General features: G+C 42.3%; 3 protein-coding genes across 19 annotated transcripts in view; all 3 read left to right on the forward strand.

Annotated features, from left to right (window-relative positions):
• Positions 1-150: 150 nt before the first annotated feature.
• On the forward strand, positions 151-3,847 carry trim107 (tripartite motif containing 107). The gene is made up of 2 exons (XM_037101135.1): positions 151-321; positions 1,608-3,847. Exon 2 carries the CDS (start codon positions 1,619-1,621, stop codon positions 3,035-3,037), a length of 1,419 nt encoding a protein of 472 aa, XP_036957030.1. The 5' UTR covers positions 151-321; positions 1,608-1,618; the 3' UTR covers positions 3,038-3,847.
• A 162-nt stretch (positions 3,848-4,009) lies between these two features.
• Positions 4,010-10,728, forward strand: tpra1 (transmembrane protein, adipocyte asscociated 1). 3 transcript variants are annotated; one of them, XM_037101137.1, is made up of 11 exons: positions 4,010-4,210; positions 5,092-5,275; positions 5,389-5,521; positions 6,148-6,234; positions 7,141-7,213; positions 7,413-7,492; positions 7,600-7,710; positions 7,801-7,861; positions 8,056-8,158; positions 8,615-8,695; positions 8,795-10,728. In XM_037101137.1, the coding sequence occupies exons 2-11, from the start codon at positions 5,103-5,105 to the stop codon at positions 9,063-9,065; spliced, it is 1,173 nt and encodes a 390-aa protein (XP_036957032.1). In that variant the 5' UTR covers positions 4,010-4,210; positions 5,092-5,102; the 3' UTR covers positions 9,066-10,728. The 3 variants fall into 3 exon arrangements, with proteins under 3 accessions (XP_036957032.1, XP_036957033.1, XP_036957034.1); XM_037101138.1 differs by lacking the exon at positions 4,010-4,210 and adding an exon at positions 4,318-4,707; XM_037101139.1 differs by lacking the exon at positions 4,010-4,210 and adding an exon at positions 4,808-4,937.
• Positions 10,729-11,006: 278 nt separating this feature from the next.
• Positions 11,007-21,171, forward strand: part of chchd6b (coiled-coil-helix-coiled-coil-helix domain containing 6b) — a 54,950-nt gene continuing 44,785 nt past the window's right edge. For 13 of the 15 annotated variants that reach the window (XR_005075561.1, XR_005075558.1, XR_005075564.1 and 10 more), the window contains exons 1-4: positions 11,007-11,278; positions 12,049-12,148; positions 12,630-12,684; positions 13,478-13,634. Coding sequence is in view for 6 of the 15 variants with exons in the window: in XM_037101725.1 (XP_036957620.1) it covers positions 11,195-11,278; positions 12,049-12,148; positions 12,630-12,684; positions 13,478-13,634 (396 nt within the window). In the remaining 9 variants the exon portion in view is untranslated. The remainder of the gene's footprint in view (positions 11,279-12,048; positions 12,149-12,629; positions 12,685-13,477; positions 13,635-21,171) is intronic. The other 2 variants (XM_037101726.1, XM_037101730.1) reach the window with 2 other exon arrangements.

Consider the following 21,171-nt stretch of genomic DNA (forward strand, 5'->3'; position numbering starts at 1 on the left):
AGTTTTTGTTTTGTTTTTTGCAATATTATGTTCAGTATCTGTGTGCAATAAAAGAAAAGCATTATTATAACCAAAACATTATGCCAGTATACCATTTCTGACAACATTAAACTGTGGAGCAGAGTGTAAAGGTTGAGAAACACACACACACACACATGCACAGCGTCAGGCTGATACTTGCTGCTCAGGGAGGATTACTGAGCTGGTGTTGTGTTTATGAAAGGCGTAGAAGGATCTGACCGATGATCTCTGCGTCACTGCGTTTTATTGACTGACACCTGAACAGGGAAGACTCCACGCAAGGCAGCACTGTTGTCACAGGTAGGTGTTTTATTTAAAGCTTTTGTCTACAGCTTATCACAAACAACTAAATGTAGACCATTTAGCTGTTGGAGTAAGATTTCAGCGTGTTCACCTGCTGCGGCCCTGCGTATTGAGTGATGGGTGGTAATGTTTGCCTCATTTTTCTTCAAGGAAGTAAAACCGAATTAATTGAAATGAAACGTGTTGCTACCTGCAGCAGAATGAGACTTAGAACGCGATTGTGTTTTATTAACAAAGACCAGAGAGAAAAGAGACTTACAGGGAGGTGGCCACATGGACGTCCTGCTCGCTGGTAATCGAAACTTATCGAACGATTGAACGGAGTGACTGACAGCGGACGAGGCGGAGAAACGGTGAAGACCGAGTCTGTTCGTGTAACCAGACCCTGTTCTACACTTTTCATAGCCAGTTTTTCTCAAAGTTTCCCATTTACAGCAGGCAATACAATGATGAAACCTTATTCTTGCTTGTGTGCGTTTAAAGTAACTTTACCTGCATACATATGATTACTCTGTGCTGTGCTGAGTCATCCATGTTGGGACTGGTAACTCCCTCAGTCTCCCCCCTCCTCCCCCCAGACAATATTAAGGCCTATTATCTCTTCTTGAGGACACTTAAGTTGTGTTCACAAAAAAAAAAAGAAAAAATTACTCTGCAAATAATTCAAACAAATACTATTTTGTGTCTCAGTGTCATTTTATTTATTTTTTTCTATAGTGACCCTGATGCTCCGCACTTAAAGTCATTTTGCCTTCATATGCCCCTTAAACAGTAATATTTATCAACTCTTTACATAGAAAGTTCACCCTTTATGCACAGTCAAATAAATTCAAATAAAGTTTGTATCAGAATCAAATGTATTGCCAGGCAGGTTTTCATATACTAGATATTTGCCTCGCTTTGGTGCATTACAATAAAAAGAGCAAGTACAAAATATATAATAAGTCAAGTATCTGGTGGTCTGGACCGCCGAACATGTGACATCTGCTCTACCGACTGAGCTATACAGCGCCAAAACTGTTATTTCTTAACAGCATTTTAAGAAATGTTTTTCAACTAGAATCTTACAAATCATGCCGTTAATGTAATGTAGTGAGTCGTGTGATGGAGATTTTACATTAATGTAACCTGCAGTGACTGGGGAGAGGAATAAGAGTCAGTGTCAGTGGGAATCTCGGGCCGTGTTGATGAGGCCAGCTGCAGTCGGGATAATGTGATGTATGTATGACAGAACTATGCACATTTCTTAAGTCTTACACCAAGTTTTTTTTTTGTATTTCCAGCATTTGCCACCATGTCTGAGAGCGAGACTGACACAACTGTTTCCAAAAAGGATCATCCGGAAGCTTTGGCTTTGGAAATGACTTGCCCCATCTGCTTGGGGCTCTTCTCTGAGCCGGTGTCTCTTCCCTGTGGTCACATCTACTGCTTTGCCTGCCTTCACACCATGGGAGAAGGCCTGGACCAACACAGCTGCCCCGAGTGCCAGACAGAGTACAGTGGCATTGAAGACATGGTGAAAGTCAACTCCACTGCAAACCCTGTTGACGTTGACCACGCAACAATCAAGAGCGATGAAGGGTGTCAGGGAAAGGGAGGCCTTCAGATTGGGTCTGCATCCACAGAAGAACGAGGGAAAGGCAAGATGGAAATGGATCAGCCTAAATTCAGACTGGCATCTCAAGTCACAGAGTTGAGCCTCAAGTTGGAGATGGCAGAGAGTGTGCTGAGGAAAGAGAAGGACCGGGACTTGGAGGTGAGCACCGCTAATGGTCAGCTGAGAGACAAAGCGTCCAAGCTGTTAGAGCAGATCAGAGATCTGTCGCAGAGCTACAGCGCACAGGTGATGCAGCTGATCGAAGAAGAGCTCGGTCCAGGTGAGGCCTGTGTGGCCAGTCGGGTCGGTCGAGCATCTGAGGTGACTAAGCAGCTGAGGCAAGCCATGCTTAGAGCAGAGTCCCTCCTGACCGAAGATGATGAGACTGAATTTAGTGACGAGCTTCAGACTCTACAACCACACATCGAGGAGTTAATGGCCAAGCCGGTAGAGGAGGAGGAAGACTACGTTGAATCAAAACTCAACCCCCTGCGAGCCTGTTCCAAGCTGGAGCAAATGGGCACAGAGTTGCGGGAGCGAATTGGAGATATCCAGCGTTCCCTTCGAAACACCCTCAACCCTTCAGAGGTGACCTTTGACCCAGAGACAGCCCATCCCAACCTCATCCTCTCAGAGGATCTGAAGACTGTGACTTTCAGTGCTGCCAAACAGACTTACCCACCATCCCCTCAAAGGTTCACCAGCTTCTTCCAGGTCCTCAGCACCCAGAGCTTCTTTGAAGGCGAACATTGCTGGGAGGTGGACCTGGAAGGCTCTCCGTGGATCATAGGTGTGTGCTACAGTGGGAAGTTAGCACGCAGCGGGCTGCCCTCCGCTCTGGAGAGCAGCCGGAGCTCCTGGTGTTTGATGTGGTTCAACAACCTGCTGACAGCCTTTGAGCAGAGCCACAGCGTGCCGCTGAAGAAGACCACAGTGTCCCGCAGGCTAGAGATCAGACTGAGTTTCAAGACCCACAGGCTGAGCTTCTACAGCATCAGCCCCATCAGCGGAAAGACTCATGTGTACACATTTAAGGCGAACCTGACTGAACCAGTGCACCTGGCCTACAGGATGATGTCAGGGCACCCCAAAGCATTTGCCACTATTCATAAGTGAAGAATTTCTTAAGCTAGGAATCCAGAGTTAAGATGGAACAGATCCTGTCCTAGATTTAAAATAATAACCACCATTGTGAAGTCTGTATGGCAAATACATAAACTACATCCACATTTCTGAAGGAGATATATTATGCTCACTTTCAGGTTCCCCTTGTTTTAATTTGGTGTTAATAATAGAAAAGGTTTACCTGCTTTAACACATCAGTTTGCTCATACTGTCTGACTCCTGTCTCTTCAAGCCCCCCTTATGAATACCCAGCCTCCTCTCATTGGTCAGCTTACACACACCTGATCCAGCACCGCTAACAACAATAGAGCAGCTGTGCCAAATCAATTCTTACATGTCAAACTAGCTGCGAGGCAGAAATTTCAGAAATGTGTGACATAATGTGATGTCTTGAAGTCACGGCGAATTTACGACGAGGCGTTTCAGAAGCAGTGTATTATGTGAGAGAGAGGAGCTTCTGCTGGTGTGTGCTTTGTCCATTTTAACTTTCAAGATCTTTTTCATGCACAAGAACATATGGAACAGTGGAGGAAGGAGAAAAAAATGGAAAAGCTCTATGTGCTACATATCACTGGCTGTCGTTGAGACATGCATGCTCAATTGCAGTGCTGAATTGATATATTAAGAAATGTCATTAACAGTATTTGTTATTCACTGAAGGGTAATAAACAGCGTGATGCATAGTACTTGCTTTAAATGTTAAAAACAAAGCAAATATGTCAACATTGAAAAAAATATTGTGTTTATTGATGTATTTTCCATTTCCAACTGACCAATAAAATCCTTACAGAATTATATGTATAGATATATTCCAAGCCTCATAATATATCATCTTCATTTTCATATTATTACACTTTAGGAGATGTCACTCACATAAAAATGTGTATTTTACGCCACAGCCTGCCGCTTTAAGAGGCTTAGAAAAAAAAAAAAAAGAAAAAACATGCCTAGCAGTCATCTCGCGAGACTTGCGTCGCTTGTTTGGTGAGAGTGTCAGCTGACCTCGCTGGGAAAATTTGTCAACGAAACTATCAAGTACAGTCATGTCCCGTATCGGCGATCAATTTATTGATCGATTACAGCGTGTGAGGCCTGTCCCCGAGCCGTACTATTTCTAAATCTCTTTACAGCAGCCGTACCATTGAATCTGAGTCGACTGAATCGGTAAGATATTTCTACATTTACCAGCTGAAGCTGTCGTTACGTTGAGTCGGCACTTGCACCAGTATCACGTTTGTTTTGATGTTAACATGAGCCAGTAAGCTGATCAGCAGTGGTGTATTAATTAGCAAGCCATGGCGTTATACGCCGTTAGCTTCGTCGGGGTTAGTGTTTCTGCATCTAACGCAAGCTCCGAGAAAGTCGTTTTGATTTTCAGAGAACGCACCCCTCCGTCCGCAGCTAGCAAAGTGTAATTAGCAGCGTCAGCTAACGTCCGAAAATCCCCTTTAACGCGAACTGGAAGTATCGTTATTAACCTAACCGAGAAGACGTACATGACGACAACAAGACTTATTAGGATTAGCTGCTCATTATTGTCGTTAACAGACTCCAGCAAGCGTGGTCTCGAGTTGAAACGAGCCTCTTTTCACCTATTGTGTTAACTCTAACCAAGTTAGGTTCCGTGTCTTGACATTTTGCCAACTGTTGAGCAGGCGTGAGTAAGTACTAATTGGGTCGCAGTCGTTTTAACCAACGTTAACGTTTAACTGTAAATGTAACGCTAGTCCACACCTGGCTGCTACACCAGCCATCATCGTTACACAACAAGTTAATGTTTATCTCCAAGTGGAGAAAGCTGTGGCAGGTGTCCGTCTGGTGCACACTCCAACAGCTGCACACATCCTCCGGTGTCGAACCGCTGTCGTGCTGACTGTAGCAGCAGCAGAGGGTTTGTTTTGCTTATAGGACCTGTGTGTTGAAAATTGATCTCCTTTTTAAAAAGAGGAAACCAATAGAATGAGGAGTCACATGTCTTCCTTGGCTGATGTGATGAGTTATCACTTTCAGTCACTACCTGACATAATGTGCTTTTCCTCCCTCAGGGTCCGACACCATGCTAGCCACAGTGACTGCTGTGGTTAGGTTTGCTCAGTACAATGGCAGTGTTTCACCCTCACCGTTGGAGAACACGTCTGCATTCCCAACCTGGCAACCTGACACTGAATCCAACATCACCAAGCCTCACAAATGTCTACAAGTTCTGTACGAGGACGTTGGAGACTCCAGGTATGTGGTAGCATGTTGTAGGTTTGCAACCGTTCTAAATAAGTATCTTCTAGACTTCACAAAGTGACAGAATAGCATGTTTTACAAAGTTTACATTTGTTTCTCTGTGTCAGGGTGCGCTTCTGGGACATTTTGCTGCTTGTGCCTAATGTGGCCTTCTTCGTATTCCTGATGTGGAAGCTGCCCTCAGCCAGGGCGAAGATTCGACTCACCTCCAGCCCCATCTTTGTCACCTTTTACCTGCTGGTAGTTCCCAAACTATAGAAATGCATATAATAGAATAGAATAGAATAGAATAGAATAGACACTTAATTCTCATTGTTTAAAAGAACACAACAAAACTGTGTTTGTAGCATTCCTGTTTGTTGACCTACATACATTCAAATATATCTTCTAACGCTAGACAGTGTGATACACCATATCTCAGCTCATGATTTAAGATTAATCTTGCGGTCATTCTGACCAGACTCTGAACTGAAACAAAACCAAAAAACAGGAGATTTCACTGTTGTATTGATCCCCCTAAAACTGAAGGGAAATTTCACCTTGTTGTTGGCTTCTACTTTTGCCCAACAGCAAACACAAATGACCTTGCAACTGAGTTCATTTCTTGTTTACTGTTCTGCTTTATAATCTGTTCCTTCTTGGAGGAAGATGCTTAATCTCTGTTTCCAAAATGTACTCTGTCTGTCTTGTTACCTGACAACAAAGACTCTAGAGAAGAACTAATCTTGGCTCAGTTTATAATCATTGTTTGTCACCAGTGTTAACAAGTGCTTTGTTGTTGTAAGCTGTGCTGACCTGGACCTGTTTTTATCGTGTACAGAAGACTACTTTATATGGTCAAACATGATTTGGCCTGTGTTTCTCAGGTGTTTGTTGTAGCAGCAGTTGGGATCACCAGGGCCGTTGTGTCCATGACTGTCAGTGCATCCAGTGCTGCCACCATCATAGACAAAGTAAGGACCTTTTAACAGCATGTGTAACATTTCTTGAACACAAGAGGACAGTAACTCAAGTCAATGCGGAATCTTTGATGAAAAGTTTGCCCCAACACTTACAAAATGTAAAACCCATTATTTGAACTTGCATATTAACAAGTGATTAATATTTTCTGGAATGTTTTTCATCAGTCTCTATTATCAATTATAATCATTTTAAAAATATCTCAAAGTCTCAAGCCGTTAAATATACCAGGCGTAAAAAAAAAAAAATACTTATTTAACCATCAGCAAAGGGAAGCCCTGAGAGGCCAAAAAGAAAAACAAAAAGGTCTGGTGGTCCATTTTTTTAAGTTGAATCTTTTATGTTTTCTCCTCCTATGACTTAAGAGACAGGTGAAAAAAGCCAGATTCATGTTTTTTAAATTCTTTACATTATTATTCCCTGTAAAAAAAAGACTTAGACTAGACTTAGTAATACAAAAATCTTGATTTAACAGTGTAAAATTGTTGTGGACTTTTGTATTTCTATTGCAGCTTTGCATCATGAATACTTTTCTCTACTGAAGTTGCAATCGCCATATCCTGTCACTTAAGTCTCTTTTATTAAATATCCAGAACGGCTGTTATGAGCTTCAGCATGACTTTGTTGCGCTTTCATATCTAAAAGAAAAAGGCATGGCTAACATTCCTCACATACCAGACAGATCCCTATGGAGTTACCAGTGATGGACCCACTGCTCCCGTTGCACGCTGTCATGGCTGCAATGTTGAAAGGAAAAAAAAAAAAAATCCAAATGATTATACAACGCACTGGAATGTGACCTGACCTGTAAAGTTTTTCCGATGTTCTGAGTCGTTATGCGTTACAACACAGCCAGTCCGCTCCGTCACAGTAGCTTATGATGTTTGTTGTCTCTTTAGGTGCTCTGGGAAATCACCCGGTTCTTCCTGCTGGCTATTGAGCTCAGTGTCATCATCCTGGGACTGGCTTTCGGTGAGTTTGCTCCACTGGTTTCAGTTCTCATTTACTGTATATGTGAACCAGTGTTCTGGTTTTTTTTTGTCTCTTTTCACATGACACGTCTGTTCCAGATGCTCCATTTATGATTATCCTTTTTTGCCCCGAATCTAATTATGAATGTAACTGTACGGCTTTTGTTTCTGTTAAGCCTCTCTCTCTCTTCATCCATCAGGCCACTTGGAGAGCAAGTCCAGTATAAAGCGTGTGCTGGCTATTACTGCTGTGCTGGCTCTGGGCTACTCTATCACACAGGTAAAACTTAAAAAAAAATAAAAAAATACCCTTAGCATTGCACAGCAGGACATTTACGTTAAATTGTTACCATGCATGCATTTAAAATTATCGTCACATTGTTCCAGGGCACACTAGAGATCCTGTATCCAGACAGCCATCTGTCTGCTGAGGACTTCAACATCTATGGTCATGGAGGACGGCACTTCTGGTTGGCCAGCTCCTGCTTCTTCTTCCTGGTGAGTAGTTTGTTAACATGAAGCAGCAGGAGAAATAAAACTCATGCTTGACAAAAGCCTGATAAGTAAGTTTTTTTCTTTCTTTTATAGGTGTACTCTTTGATTGTGATTTTGCCTAAAACTCCTGTGAGGGAGAGGATATCTCTTCCATGTGAGTAACAGCAAAGATGAGAGATAAGACTTGGGAGGTTAAAAGATTGGTTATTCATCCTGTTATTGTCATGAATGGAACATCCATGAGGATGTCTTTGCACTTAGTAATGTGCTTGTATCAGTGCATAATGCCATTAAATTAAACATTTATCCTCTGTCATCCATTAATCTTTGTTTCTTTCCCTTGTTCAGCTAAGAGGAGTTTCTATGTGTATGCTGCCATCCTGTCTCTACTGAACCTTGTCCAGGGCCTGGGCAGCGCTCTGCTATGTGCTGGCATCATAGAAGGACTCTGGTTGGTATAATCCTTTTGAGTATTAATACTGAATAAATTGACCTTTTATGAGTATTTCAGGAAGACATTAAAAGATAGGCTGTGTGGATTTTTTGGCTTCAGAGCATCTTTGGCTATAAACCACTGGAGTTTTGCAGCACAAGCGCTTAAAGATAATGTCCTGCGTGTGGAGCTGGGTGGCTGTTTTTTTTTTTTTTTTTTTTATCTTGTTGTAATTGAATTTGTTGGCTGGGTTGCAACAAGGGGGATGACTCACTGTTTTGGTGGATCCTGTTAAGTTCATTGGAGTTAAGGCAAGAGGATGAGCACATAACAGATGTTGTTCTTTTGGTATAAACCTTATGATTGTGCCGTCTGTCTCTTCTGATGCCGATGATATCCATGTGTCCCAGAACTTTTTAATTGGACTGTTTACACATACTGAATTGTTGCTTTATTTTGTCTTCTCTGAAACAGCTGTGTGGACGTCACCACCTTCCTGTACTTCTCCGCCTTTGCCCCGCTCATTTATGTCACATTCCTCAAGGGTTTCTTTGGGTTTGTTAAAACACTTATTTCAAATATAACAAAGTAGTTGCGATTAGGACAGTTGACTGTGTTTCTTCCTTTGTTTCACGGAGTTCTTCTTTCCTACAGTTCAGAGCCCAAGATCCTGTTCTCCTACAAGTCACAGGTGGACGAGCCTGATGAAAGCGACGTCCACCTCCCACCAACTGTCGCTACAACCATCGGCCGCAAGGAGCTGACCGACCAGGGCCTGTACTACTCCTCCACCCAGATTGATGGCTCCGGTCCCAGCAGCTCTCGTATGGTTGGAGCGCACCTGGATGACGTTGCATCCGGACCCTATGGGTCCAGCAGCATCAACAGCATCGAAGCGGACCGCTGGAGACCTATCAACGTATGAACAGAAGAGGAGAGATGGTCATACTGCTGGACTTAAATGTTGTACATGTTTAGGGTGTTGGGCACGGTGGTGATCGGAGAGGAAGAGAAGCAGAACAAACTAGCTGGACGCCAAGAAAATGTAATCTTGTTCTTGCTTTGATGCCAGAATAAGTTAACAAATGGACACTTAAGGACGGACCTTTGCTAGGCTGGAGAACTGTGAATTTAGCAACCGCTTTTGTAACACTGTTGCCAGAGTGCACTGCTGCTGTAGCTCCAACACTATGAGTGCTTTCCCTCATCGTGGCCCCGACAGACTCTGTATTGATTCTCCAGGCTCTTAAATTTGAGAGCACACGATCTCTCTCCGCACATTTTTCTGTCATTCCAGCATCATGCATCAGCTGCTAAATCCTCAATGATGGTGACGTTTTAACCCCGTTTTACAAATTCACATCTCTAAAAATCCAACATTCTTCTGAAGACAGCATCTTCATACATTCCCACTAAAAGCTTTGGATAACAGCATCTCAGCTGATTTTGTTATCTGCTGCCTTGTATTAGATTTGTGACGCAACTGGCTAATCCTTTTTTTACCTAATCATCGTGCCTCTTGACACAAGGCAAGGGACTAGTGCTATTTCATTTCGATAGGTGTACTTTGTCCTCTGAAATAGGTGCTGTCCCCCCTGTGAACAAGTGTAAGGTGTTAGCTTGATGTGTGTCACTGCAATATGATAAAGAAATCAGTAACTCCTAAATACAGGCATTGCTTGCATGTTAAAGATGACATAACCATTTTGTAGATGCAAGAACACATCTACAAATTGCATCTCAGATGCTAATTCCTCCTTTTTTAAAAAATGTATTTTGTGCTTTTGCTTTAATTTCTTATACCTGATTAATCTTTCCTGCTACTGAAAGCACATTTGTTGGCTTCATAGTCTTTAAGGATGTGTTGTTACGTACGTGATTGGAACAACAAATGTGCTGAAACATTTCATTTCATATCAGTGTATCTAATTCAGCTGTGCTTGCTGAGTCCTTGAAAAGAATTATCTTTAAATTCCTGCCGAACAAATGCGGCACAGATATGGGTGTTTTTAATACTGCTGGACTGTGACAGAGCGAATTATCCATTCTGATCAGTGTTGGGTTTGAATTATTTGATCCTTGGTTCAACTCATCAGTTTTTGTCATACCTCCTGATGTTACTACAATTTAGTGTTTTTAAACCGCCTCACATCGAATCTTGTGGGTGAGCTTCCCCTGAAACTGCTATAAGCTCGGTATGAACAGATTACTGTATTTAAGATAGCAGTATTCACTTATGGTGGTAATCTGTACACAAAATACACAAAATTACATTTATTTTTCCAAAAAGTTTTCCAAAAAGTTGCAGTATTTGCCTGATTCTTGAAATATATTCACCGCTGTATTACTTGGCGTTAGAATAGTGATCTGGAAAATCACTTTGCTGTTTGATGGAAATTTACAAGGTACATTGCAGAGGAATAGAAGTCCGCTCTCGATACACAAGATGTTTGATGTTAAAGTCATTCTGCAAATTATCTGTAAATTGCCTTTTTATTTAAGTGCATTGATTGTAAAATATTCAGCCCATATTAATGCAATGTATTGAACATTCCATGATTTGCAGAATAAACCATGGACTCTTGTCACCTCTGTGTTTTTTTTTGGGGGGGGGGGGGGGTTGGCATGGATGCCACACAGTGAATGAAGCCACGGGAGGACTCCCCTGTGAGGTGTCTTGTTGTAACTATACCGTGGGAAAGATATTTTCCTACATATTTCACCCACATGTCCAAATGTGTTGATGACGCGCCTGTCTGTCCCTCCTCCTCCTTCCTTGTGTGCTGGAGCTCCACAAGGCAGAGCTCACGTCAGACGGCTTGAACTACATTTCCCATCAGCCCACAGTCGCTATCAAATACACGACTACGAGCTATTGGGTCCGGATTATTTCATCCAACGAATGAGCTGTGAGGATACTGCAGCGCCAGAATGACCTTTATTGAAGTGTTTTAGCCACCGGTCGCTGTGGCGGCGACTCTCTCATTAATGTCCCCCTGTCCGGACTCCAGACAGGGTTTTTACTATTATTTATAACAAGGCAGCCGGTTAAGAATGGGAGGTAACAGCAGCACGACTAGGAAAGTGTCATTCGGACTGGACGAAGACGAGAAGGTCACTGTAATAGAAGGAGTGAAGGTAGATATAAAGCAGCTTACCGTCTTATGTTGTACAATTGGGAGCCAAAGCTTGACTTATGTTATTACACAGGAACAACGACTAGCTCAAAGCTAATAACGTCCAGGTGGTGGGCCATTCCGGTGGGGCGCGCTCAGAGCCTGGCAGGTCCCGTGTCCTCAAATGACCCCCTCTCTTCTCCGGTTGTGCCAAGTTAGCGTTACTTTCTCTGAGTAGCCGACACTCACAAAAGCATGATGAATATCGACATGGAGCCAGTCAATAATTGCCAATAAAGAGGATATTTAAGCGGCCATAACGCAGCGCAGCGATAACATGCTCGCTAAGTTTCCTCAGCGTGACGTCTGAGCCACAGTCAAGGGTAAACATTAACATTAGCTTAATTAATGTTACTGTAACGTCAGTCTGTAAATGTAACGGTTCAGTGACGTTACGAAGCACAGAAGGTTTCACTTTCACAATCTGCTGTTGTGTCTAATCTAAACCCACAGGCTGCACAGCAGGAGGCATGACGTGTGCGTGTGTTAGCTAGTTCATTCAGGCACACAGCTAGGCTGCTTTTACTATACAGCTAGCTAGGTCATGAGGTCAGGCTGCTTCTGACTTCTGGCTCAATCAATGGCACTTCAGCAGGCGGTTTGATGGCCCAGTGAGCCTTTGAATGTGCTATTTTCCAAGACACAAGACATGTGTGCTCACCCAGGGTGTGTGTGTGTGTTTATGCTAAGTAAACCCAAACTGATTTCTTTAACTCTCACTTTACGATCCAGCTTTCAGAGGATGTGCTCCAGCGGATGAGGGACTCCGAGGGGTCTGACAGCGCCAAGCCACCTTCACCACCTCCATCAGATAGTCACAAACCAACATCAGGTAAGTCCCAGTCAAAAGCATTTCCTCCCTCACAGTGGGGCCCACTGGGAGGGCCACTGTGTCAGTGAACATGTCCTCATATGGCGACTGATGAGAACAGTAATAGGATAAAGGTCAGTTCTGCAGCTGTGTGACGTTTTCAGATTTATTATAGACTCATTCTAAAAAGGATATAGTATGGTGAACAAGATGTCTTATTCATGTGCTCATATTCATTAAAATGTTTACACATCTCAAATACAATTGTGATTTAAGTTATATTTAGCTGTTACTTGATAATTGGGTCAACATGAGAGGCAGTGGTTTGTAAGAAAGACCTATTTGTAGATTTCACACCTCCAGGTAATGTGATTTTTGAGACTTTAACCCTATATGTGCCAGTAACCATTTGTTGCTCTTGCTAATGTGTTCTTCAAACTGATCCTACTGATCCTTATTGTGCTTGCTAATAGTATTGATATTTGTAACATTTCATTTTCAGGTCCAAAGCCAACGGGACCCTCCACTTCAGAAATACAAGAAGAAATCCGTAAAAAGTAAGTGCTCATACCATCAGGGTCACTGTCCCTTTCTGTTGTTATGCACCCATGTTTGGTTAAAGACCTGCTATAACTTTGAATTTAATGTATCATGATGCATTAGAGATGGCTCACTTGGAATTTGACTCCTCCTTCAGTAATAGCTTAAGCTTTAGATTGTACTGGACATTTGATCCTGACGTATATTTTCATATAAGCCTTCTGTGTTGACACAGGCAGCTAACATCCAGTGGAGGTGACAGAAGTGTAAAATAGCAGCCACTTGAGGCCAATGTGCAGCGTTTATGGAGAACACATTCATGTTGAGTGACCTGTCAACACTGCCTGTAGTGATTTACTCTCTCTGTAGAACAGGCATGTTGTCACGCTGCTGGAATGCTTGTATACTATCCTGAGCCTCTATACATTTACATGTTGGCAAGTCCAATAATTCTCACCTACTCATACTATAATGCTGTTTCTTAGAAGGCTGTCAGACAGTACAACATTTTATATGATATCATAATTGGTTGTAGTGCTAAACCTCTGTAATGTTATAGGTTCTTATTGATTTGGTTCATATGATAAACAGAAAGTCAAGTAACTTAATGTTACTCTAGTTCAGGGGAAAAATATACTAACCTGATTGGATTTTAATGTAATAGTTAAATTAGATTTCATACAACAATACATGAATGAGAAGTATCGTCATTGCTATCATCATGTGAGCAGGAACTTGTATGTTTAGCTGACTTTCACCTGTTAAATAAAGGTTAAAGTTTAAAACAGCTTTTATCTTCTCCTAATTTAGCTTTGAGCGTCAGCAGGCCCTGGTACAGGAGCAGCTGGCCCAGCTGGCCAAGAGGGAGAGAGAGTCAGCAGGAACCACTGGCCTGGATGATCTGACTCCAGCCCTCATCATTGAGAAAGGAAAGGCCCATGAGGAGCATGAAAAGGCAAAGATACTGGTGAGTGTTGGTTTTTGGATCCATACCAGGAGTCTAAGCTTTGCTCTACATTAAGTCTGACTGGGTCTAATGATCTGCACTTCACTGAATTTACACTTTGTCCAGACAGCAGGCCAGCTGTGTTACACAGAATATGTTACCATGTAGCCATGTACTGTACCTTAAACAAGAAATTCATCAAGCATTTGCTAAATCAATCAATTATAAATAATTAATCAAATTAACTGCTACTATTTTCTTTTGTGCTTACCTTTCATACATTTTGTAATTGTGCTCTTAAATGCCGCATGAGACAAAGGCATTCATCCCTTTGCGCTTGTTCTATTTAAAAAAAAATAATGATAATAATGATGCATTTTATTGAAAGGTGCTTTTCAAAGCACTCAAGGACACCACACATAACAGCAACAGTACAACAAAAACAGGACACAATTTAGTGCAAATTAGGATAAATAAAAAAGAAGATACAATAACATGGTGCCAGGAGCTCAGCACAGAATTCAGACTCCGCTGTCCTCACCATAGAGGAAGTCAACCGGGCCGAGTCAGGCAGGGTTGAGCTTCCGGGGTGAGAGTAGTGCAGAAGAGTGGAATAGAGAATAGGCAAGAGTGTGTTTATATGATTAGTCTGATACAGAGTAAGCCACTCGGAAGAAGTGTGTTTTCGGGCAAGATCTAAAAGTGGAGACAGTGTCAGAAGTGCGGATGTCTGGTGGGAGAGAGTTCCAGAGGCTTGGGGCAGATCGACTGAAAGCTCGTGACCCCATGGTGGTTAGGATGGCAGATGGGGTAAAGAGCTGGATGGTAGAAGAGGATCGGAGAGTGCGGGAAGGTGTGTGGATATGGATCAGTTCAGCGAGATATGATGGTGCCAGGTTATGAAGGAAAGTGAGGAGTAGAATCTTGAAATCAGTGCAGGATTTGATAGGGAGCCAGTGGAGTTGCTGCAGGGCTGGAGTGATGTGTTCATCACTAATTTCACTAAACCTGTCTTGGTAAGTTACATGCGACATCTATTGGCAAAAACATTAAATTTTTTGGAATGTGACTTTCAGTTGTTAGTGTCTAAAATCATCATTAGACTTCATTAAGGAAATTACCATACACATTTTTTATGACGTTTTCCTCAGAAGACTTTGTATTAGTCAACAGCACCCTCTACTGTTCAGACTTTGAATGGCACCACTTGGCTGCAGCGCTGGTGATGTACATCTACAAAGCTGGTTTCTCTAATACAGAGGACAAACCAAACGCATTTCTGTTATGATTAGATGTGTAACACTGAAGTATAAACGCTTAATTGCATCAAAGTTATATGTTTTCCATGCATTACCTTCCCCTGAATAGCCCCTGCCTTTTCAGCATCAGCCTGGCTTTAAAATACCATGTGAAAAAGAAACTTAGAATTTGTTTCAGCCGTTCGATATAGTGATTGCTCTGATTTTTGTGTGACAGCTCTGCTTGTTGACAATGACAGATACTTCTATCAAATTCAGACTCCTAATGAGTAAACGTACAGTGTGTGGGAGTGAAAGAAAGGTTATTTCCAGAGATATTTGTATGTTTAACTAGTAGGTGAGTGTGTTGACCTTTAAGGGGCTGCTTCTGACGTTACTTATGTGTGTATTGATTAGCATCAATTTATTCCCAATCATTAATTTGTGCCCCCTCCTGGGTTTTTTTCACCTGCTTCTCAATCAAATACTACATTTCATAAAGCCCTTTCTCTCTCTCTCTCTCCCTGTCCTCTCCAATTGATTTGTCCTGCCGTGTGTTCTCTGGTTTCCAGCCAGATGTAATGAATACTGAATGAACCTGCTGGCTTGGCTTACACTGATATGGGCTCCAGTCATTTAATGATGTTGCATTGCAATGTGAAACCGAATGCCCTTACCTCGCAGCTTTGTTTTCTACCTTTTCTGACAGGACAAGTCAATACAGCTTGTCAGTGTGCGTGTGTGTATGTGTGTGTAAATGTATGTAGAAAATAAGTATTGACCCAACTCTGTCATTGGTGATGGGTGTGTTTGACAGGTTTGAACGTCTGTTTGTCAACGCTTAGATTAAAGGCTTCTTGTGTGTGTGTGTGTGTGTGTGTGTGTGTGTGTGTGTGTGTGTGTGTGTGTGTGTGTGTGCAGGTACAATTGAGAGGAAGCTTGGATTTGTGCTGGGTCTAGGTGTAAAGCAGAATCTCACTTGTCTTTTAAGATGAAAAAAGAGGGAGGATTTTGCTCCTTTTAGTTGTTGACAGAATTGAAGTGGATCGCATGGGAGAAACCTATACTGCACTCCCCCATTGCCTCTCTTTTTCACCCTTCCCTCTTTCTCACCTGTCCTTCTATTTCGGTCCCACCTCTTACTCTCACTTTTGCCTAACTGTCTAACACATTCATTGTTCCCAGCTTGATTTCTCTGCTGTCAGAAATGTGACACATACTTAACAAACTCCCCAAAAAGACCCTGAAATTGTGACATAATTCACTCCGAAGATTAAAAAGAAAGATGTGCTTGTTTTTTTATATTTTCTATTGCATTGTGTCAGCTTTAGAGGTGATTGAATGTACCTGGGAGACAGGAGTGCCGCCACTATGAAATCACTGCTTAGCAGGTGGGCTCCACTCTCTTCTTTGCATTTCCCATCGACCTTGCATCCCCAGGCAACAACACAGCTGGAGGCTTAAAGAAAACCTCTCTCCACCTGTCTCTCTCTCCCCATTCCACCTTAAAACACTCTGCTTTAAGTAGTTTTTAGATGCCTTTTTCCCAGAGGAGAAGACACACACAGACATATATTCACACACTAACACATATATAGCGAGCACCCCCGCCACCGCCTTGTTCTGTTTCTCCACATGCACTCCTGACTCCCTAGCAGGTAGACTGTGTGTGAGTGTTGGGGTGAGGAGGAGGTGAGGAGGAGGTGAGGGAGGCGTGGAGGCAACACCTGTCAGAGAAGTGAGCTGCTCCTCACACTGCCTCAGGCTGCCTGTCACAAACACTCACATTAGCCATTTACTCCTGTCTCTGTGCCACTGGGGCTATTTGTGTGTATGTATATGTATGTATGTATGTGTGTGTGTGTGTGTGTGTGTGTGTGTGTGTATATATATCTATATATATACATACACATAATGTCTGGGTCTGTATGTATGTGTGTGTGTGCACACCTTTGCATTAAAAAGGAAGGTGTGTGTGTGTTTGCAGTGTTGTTACGGTTCAATCACCCGTGAATATTGTATTTTTAAGCTTTTTGAATTGTGACATAAGCACGACAACATTGCTCTTCTTCTTCTTCTTCTTCTTCTTCTTCTTCTTCTTCTTCTTCTACTTCTTTCGCAAACCAACCTGAAAGGTGTGTACAACCACCCACATTCCTCTCATTCTTAGTCACAGCAATGTCTGTTTTCATTACTAACTTGCACCAGTCGGCTCTGTATTGACAGTATAATTGATGGAGTGAAATGTTGTGGTTTCAGAGAGGAAAAAGTGCCACTGAAATCAGGATCAAGTGCAGAACACTGGCTGTGACTAATAGTTTCAAACTATCCATTCACCTTCACTCCCCATTTTTAATTAAATTTGCGCAGCTGATATTAAACACACATCAGGAAATGTGGTGGCCTGCATGCTCCACACTAATGTGTTAAATTTCGTTCCAACCGCTACTTCCACTCGATATTTCCCAGTCATTATTATGATGTGTCTATGATTTGTCCCTACCTACAACAGTGCACTCAAAAAAGCATATCCCTCTTGGCTTTTTTCAGCATGTCATCCTACCTTGCTCTGGGACGACATTCAGGCCTAAAAATTTACACCTTGATTGAAGACACAGAAGAGCTGATAAGTTACATTAACACCTAGCCTCTTCTACCCTTCGTTCTTTCATTAGCAACTTCTGTGTTTGTTTTTTCCCCCGACTATTCTCTCTGCCTCAGAGGTGTAATTTGTGCCACAAATAAATGCTATTAGTATGCACAGGCACTTTCTCTCTCTCTCTCACATACACACACACACACCCACACACACACACACACACACACACACACACACACACACACACACACACACACACACACACACACACACACACACACACAGAGATGATAACAAGCATTTGCCTTAAGCAATTGAACTTCAGAGGCTTCCCAGTTTGGTGAGAAGAATAGACTTTACTAGCTGGGAGGAGGTCACAGGTGATTGTTTGTGACCTGTCAGTTGATTTGCTTTTAGTCTTACAGGCTGAAGTTTTAATTCAGATCAGTGTAGCAGTCATTCACACAGCATTCTGAGGGTTTACAGTCCTCCACGTACTAAAACATCACAACAATTCTTACTTAAAGTGTGCATGTTTTATTGTTATTCATATTTGAATGTCTAAATTATCGCAATTTATCTTGATTGCCCTCATCTGTTTTCTGTTTTACTTCATCCGAATGTTATTTAGCCCTGCAGGCCATTTTCATATCAATTTTAGGGTTGTAAAAAAGCCACTCTTCATGCGTCATGCTGCCTTGCTCCTTGCTCCTCTGTTAAAACCCAGGAGGTATATCTCCTTGACTCCTGGAAATTCATCATTAAAGTTACTCATTTTTAAACAATGGGATCAGGTTGACACTTTCACCTCAGTCTGAAAACAGATGAGCCAGATATTTTCCCCATGATTGGGGAGACAGACAGACAGACAGATAGATAGATAGATTTGATTGTAATGAAGGCATAGAACTGCAGGCTGTGACAGACTTTGTGTAAAACTAAAAAATCAACATCCTTTTATGAAGAAACGATATCTTGATTTTGTTAGTTTGACAAATCAAGCTGAAATGTGTGATAAGACGTGTTGCACTTATTTGGTCAGTCGTGATGTCCCTGTTTTCTCACACCGCCTCCTTCCTTTAACAACTGAGCCAGATTGTTGTGTAGGCAGTTAAACAGCAAATCAGGTAAATGTTCCAAATCATGTATTTGACTTAATTTTTATCCTTTCATTTTGTTGATGTGTTTTAATTTCTTGGGGCGTAGTCAGACCCACCCTTGTTCCTTTTCACCACTTGTTACCTGTGACTGCGTATGATCTGCGTGATGAGGAAACAGGATGTAACCCTGTGACTAGTCACTAGATGGCATTGTTGAAGCATGTTTGGCTGGCCAGGGGATATAAAGCAGGATGGATGTGTGCTCTGCACAGCAGCATGTGTTCCTGACCAACATGTTCTCGCAGCATTTATTCCTCCTCTGTCTGTCATCATTTTATCTTTCTCTCCTCAACCCCTCAGTCCTTATTCTCAGTGTGACTGTGTGCCTGTGTGAAAGATGACTCAGAGTGAAACATTTGACACTGTCCAAAAGAAAGATGATGAAAACCAGGGTGAAAAGTCCAACATTCATTAAAGTCAGACCTGAGCTGATAAACACTCCCACCACTGACCGCCACCGCAGCGGTTGATGCCACACGTGTTCATGGCATTGCCCCCGCTGCTGTGTAGAAGCACCAGGAAATGACACTTGACAAGGATGGAAAATGTGTTTTGCACCGAATATGGAGCCTTTCAGCTGCAAGATGTTCTCGCTAACCAGCAGGCCCCCCTGCTGTCTTAGTCTTGAAGACATTTGTCTGTGATCGAAGAATATAATTCTCTGCAATAAATCAGTCCACTGTTGTTTAAGCTTTACCTTTACGGTTTTTGATTTCTTTAAACAATATGTGTTTTTAATTGGATGTCATGTATTTCTCCATTATTGCATATTGCACATAATCCATTTTTGATATGCCTGGATTTTATTCATCTGTGTTACGTTTAAAGACTTCATCACACAAAAAATTTGATTTGACGGCAAATGCAATGCGACTATCCACCATCTCACCCCTGCCTACTGAACTAGCCTGTGGTTACATCAATCTGTCAATTTATATCTCTTCAGCTGCCTTGACTGTCTGTTTTCTAGCACCAGATGGACATGTTGTTTGAGCTGTATTCAGCCAATCCCAAAATAATCCCTGGATGGATTTTATTTTTTCACCCTTGACCAAAGATGACACCATATACCTAAAATAAAAACCATGACACCATTGTTTCCTGGCAGATGATCGCACGTCATTGTCGAGCAGATTATAAAGCAATATAAATCCCACAGCAGCAAATTCATCATCCGGTAGAGTGTTGAAAAAACTCCACAGACATTCTGCATTTGCATCCCATCTTGCATTTCCACAAACCCCATTTACTAATGCTTTGCCCACCAGTGTCCTTTTTTACCCATGACCCATCTATGAGACAGGGCTGAAGAGTAATTTTCCCCAAAACACGGTAGCAGTCAGTGGCCAGGGCAGCGAGCACATGGACGCATTAGGCCAGAAAGCACAAGAGAAAGAGAAACATGGACAAGGCGGAGAGGAGAGACCTGGAGCGTGGTATAGTAATAGATTCAGATGTCTGACTCCGACAGCCAGCCGGCTAGATAGCCAGCGCTGCTTGTTAGCCAGAGACAGAGGGTGGGAGAGGGGAAGAGAGGGAGATGGGAGGATCTAGAGGAGAGGGAGAGAGGTGAAAGATGGATCAATGAAAGAAGAAAATGAAAAACAAGATGTATGACAGTGGAGGAAGGGAGGTTTACATTGAGACTGAGTGGGTGAACATTAGCCCTCACTGTAGCAATGGTTTTTGAGTCTGCAAGTGTCGCCAACTGAGAGGGTGCACACATGCACATGCACACATAGATATAAACTCTGAATTTCCTTCACATAGAAACTGACAGTGTAAAATACAACAGTGATTCAGGCACACACGTTCACACATTGCTAAACCACTTGTTATCAGCTAGTGTAATCACAGACTTGACATCTTTTCTGCATGTTAAAGCAGCTAAGCCCCTTTGTGCACGCTCACACTCGCTCACATACACAGGTGCACACACGTACAGTACTCCCCCATCGTCTCGAGCGACGGTAATTGCTGACGAGCAGAGCGCTCACCGGGTGAGGAGATTTTGATCGGTTCACTGTGGTAAGGGAGGGGGGAGGGGGTAGTAGAGGAGGGCTGGTGCCTAGCACAAATCCTGTCGGTTCAAAGGACAAATGTGTAGGAGTTGAATACCGCTCCCATCAGAGAGGAGTCCTAATGTAACAAGACAGCTGGACAAGACTTAATATCCAGAGGAAAAGTAATGTTTTCCCAGATGCTTGTTCAAATATAGAGAAATCGTAGTAAAGTCAATGTTTTTTTAATTAAAGATAAATATTGATTAAGATGTTGATTTCTTGTCCTCTAACCAATCCCGTAGTCCCTTAAAGATGTATAAATTGCTGTCAAACATAAAGGCAGTGAACAGTCTTATGTTTCCTGTCTAACCTATTGACATTGAATTTGAGTGGTGCAAAACAAAAAAATCGATAAATCCTTTGGTCTCCATAATGTAGGAAAATTGAGATCAACATCCATCCCAGATTGTCCAAATCCAAGTTCTTTAAACATCTTGCTTTGTCAGTCCAATACCCAAGATGTGTGTGTGTGTGTGTGTGTGTGTGTGTGTGTGTGTG

This window comes from Acanthopagrus latus, chromosome 6 (genome assembly GCF_904848185.1).
Source record: "Acanthopagrus latus isolate v.2019 chromosome 6, fAcaLat1.1, whole genome shotgun sequence".
NCBI lineage: Eukaryota > Metazoa > Chordata > Actinopteri > Spariformes > Sparidae > Acanthopagrus > Acanthopagrus latus.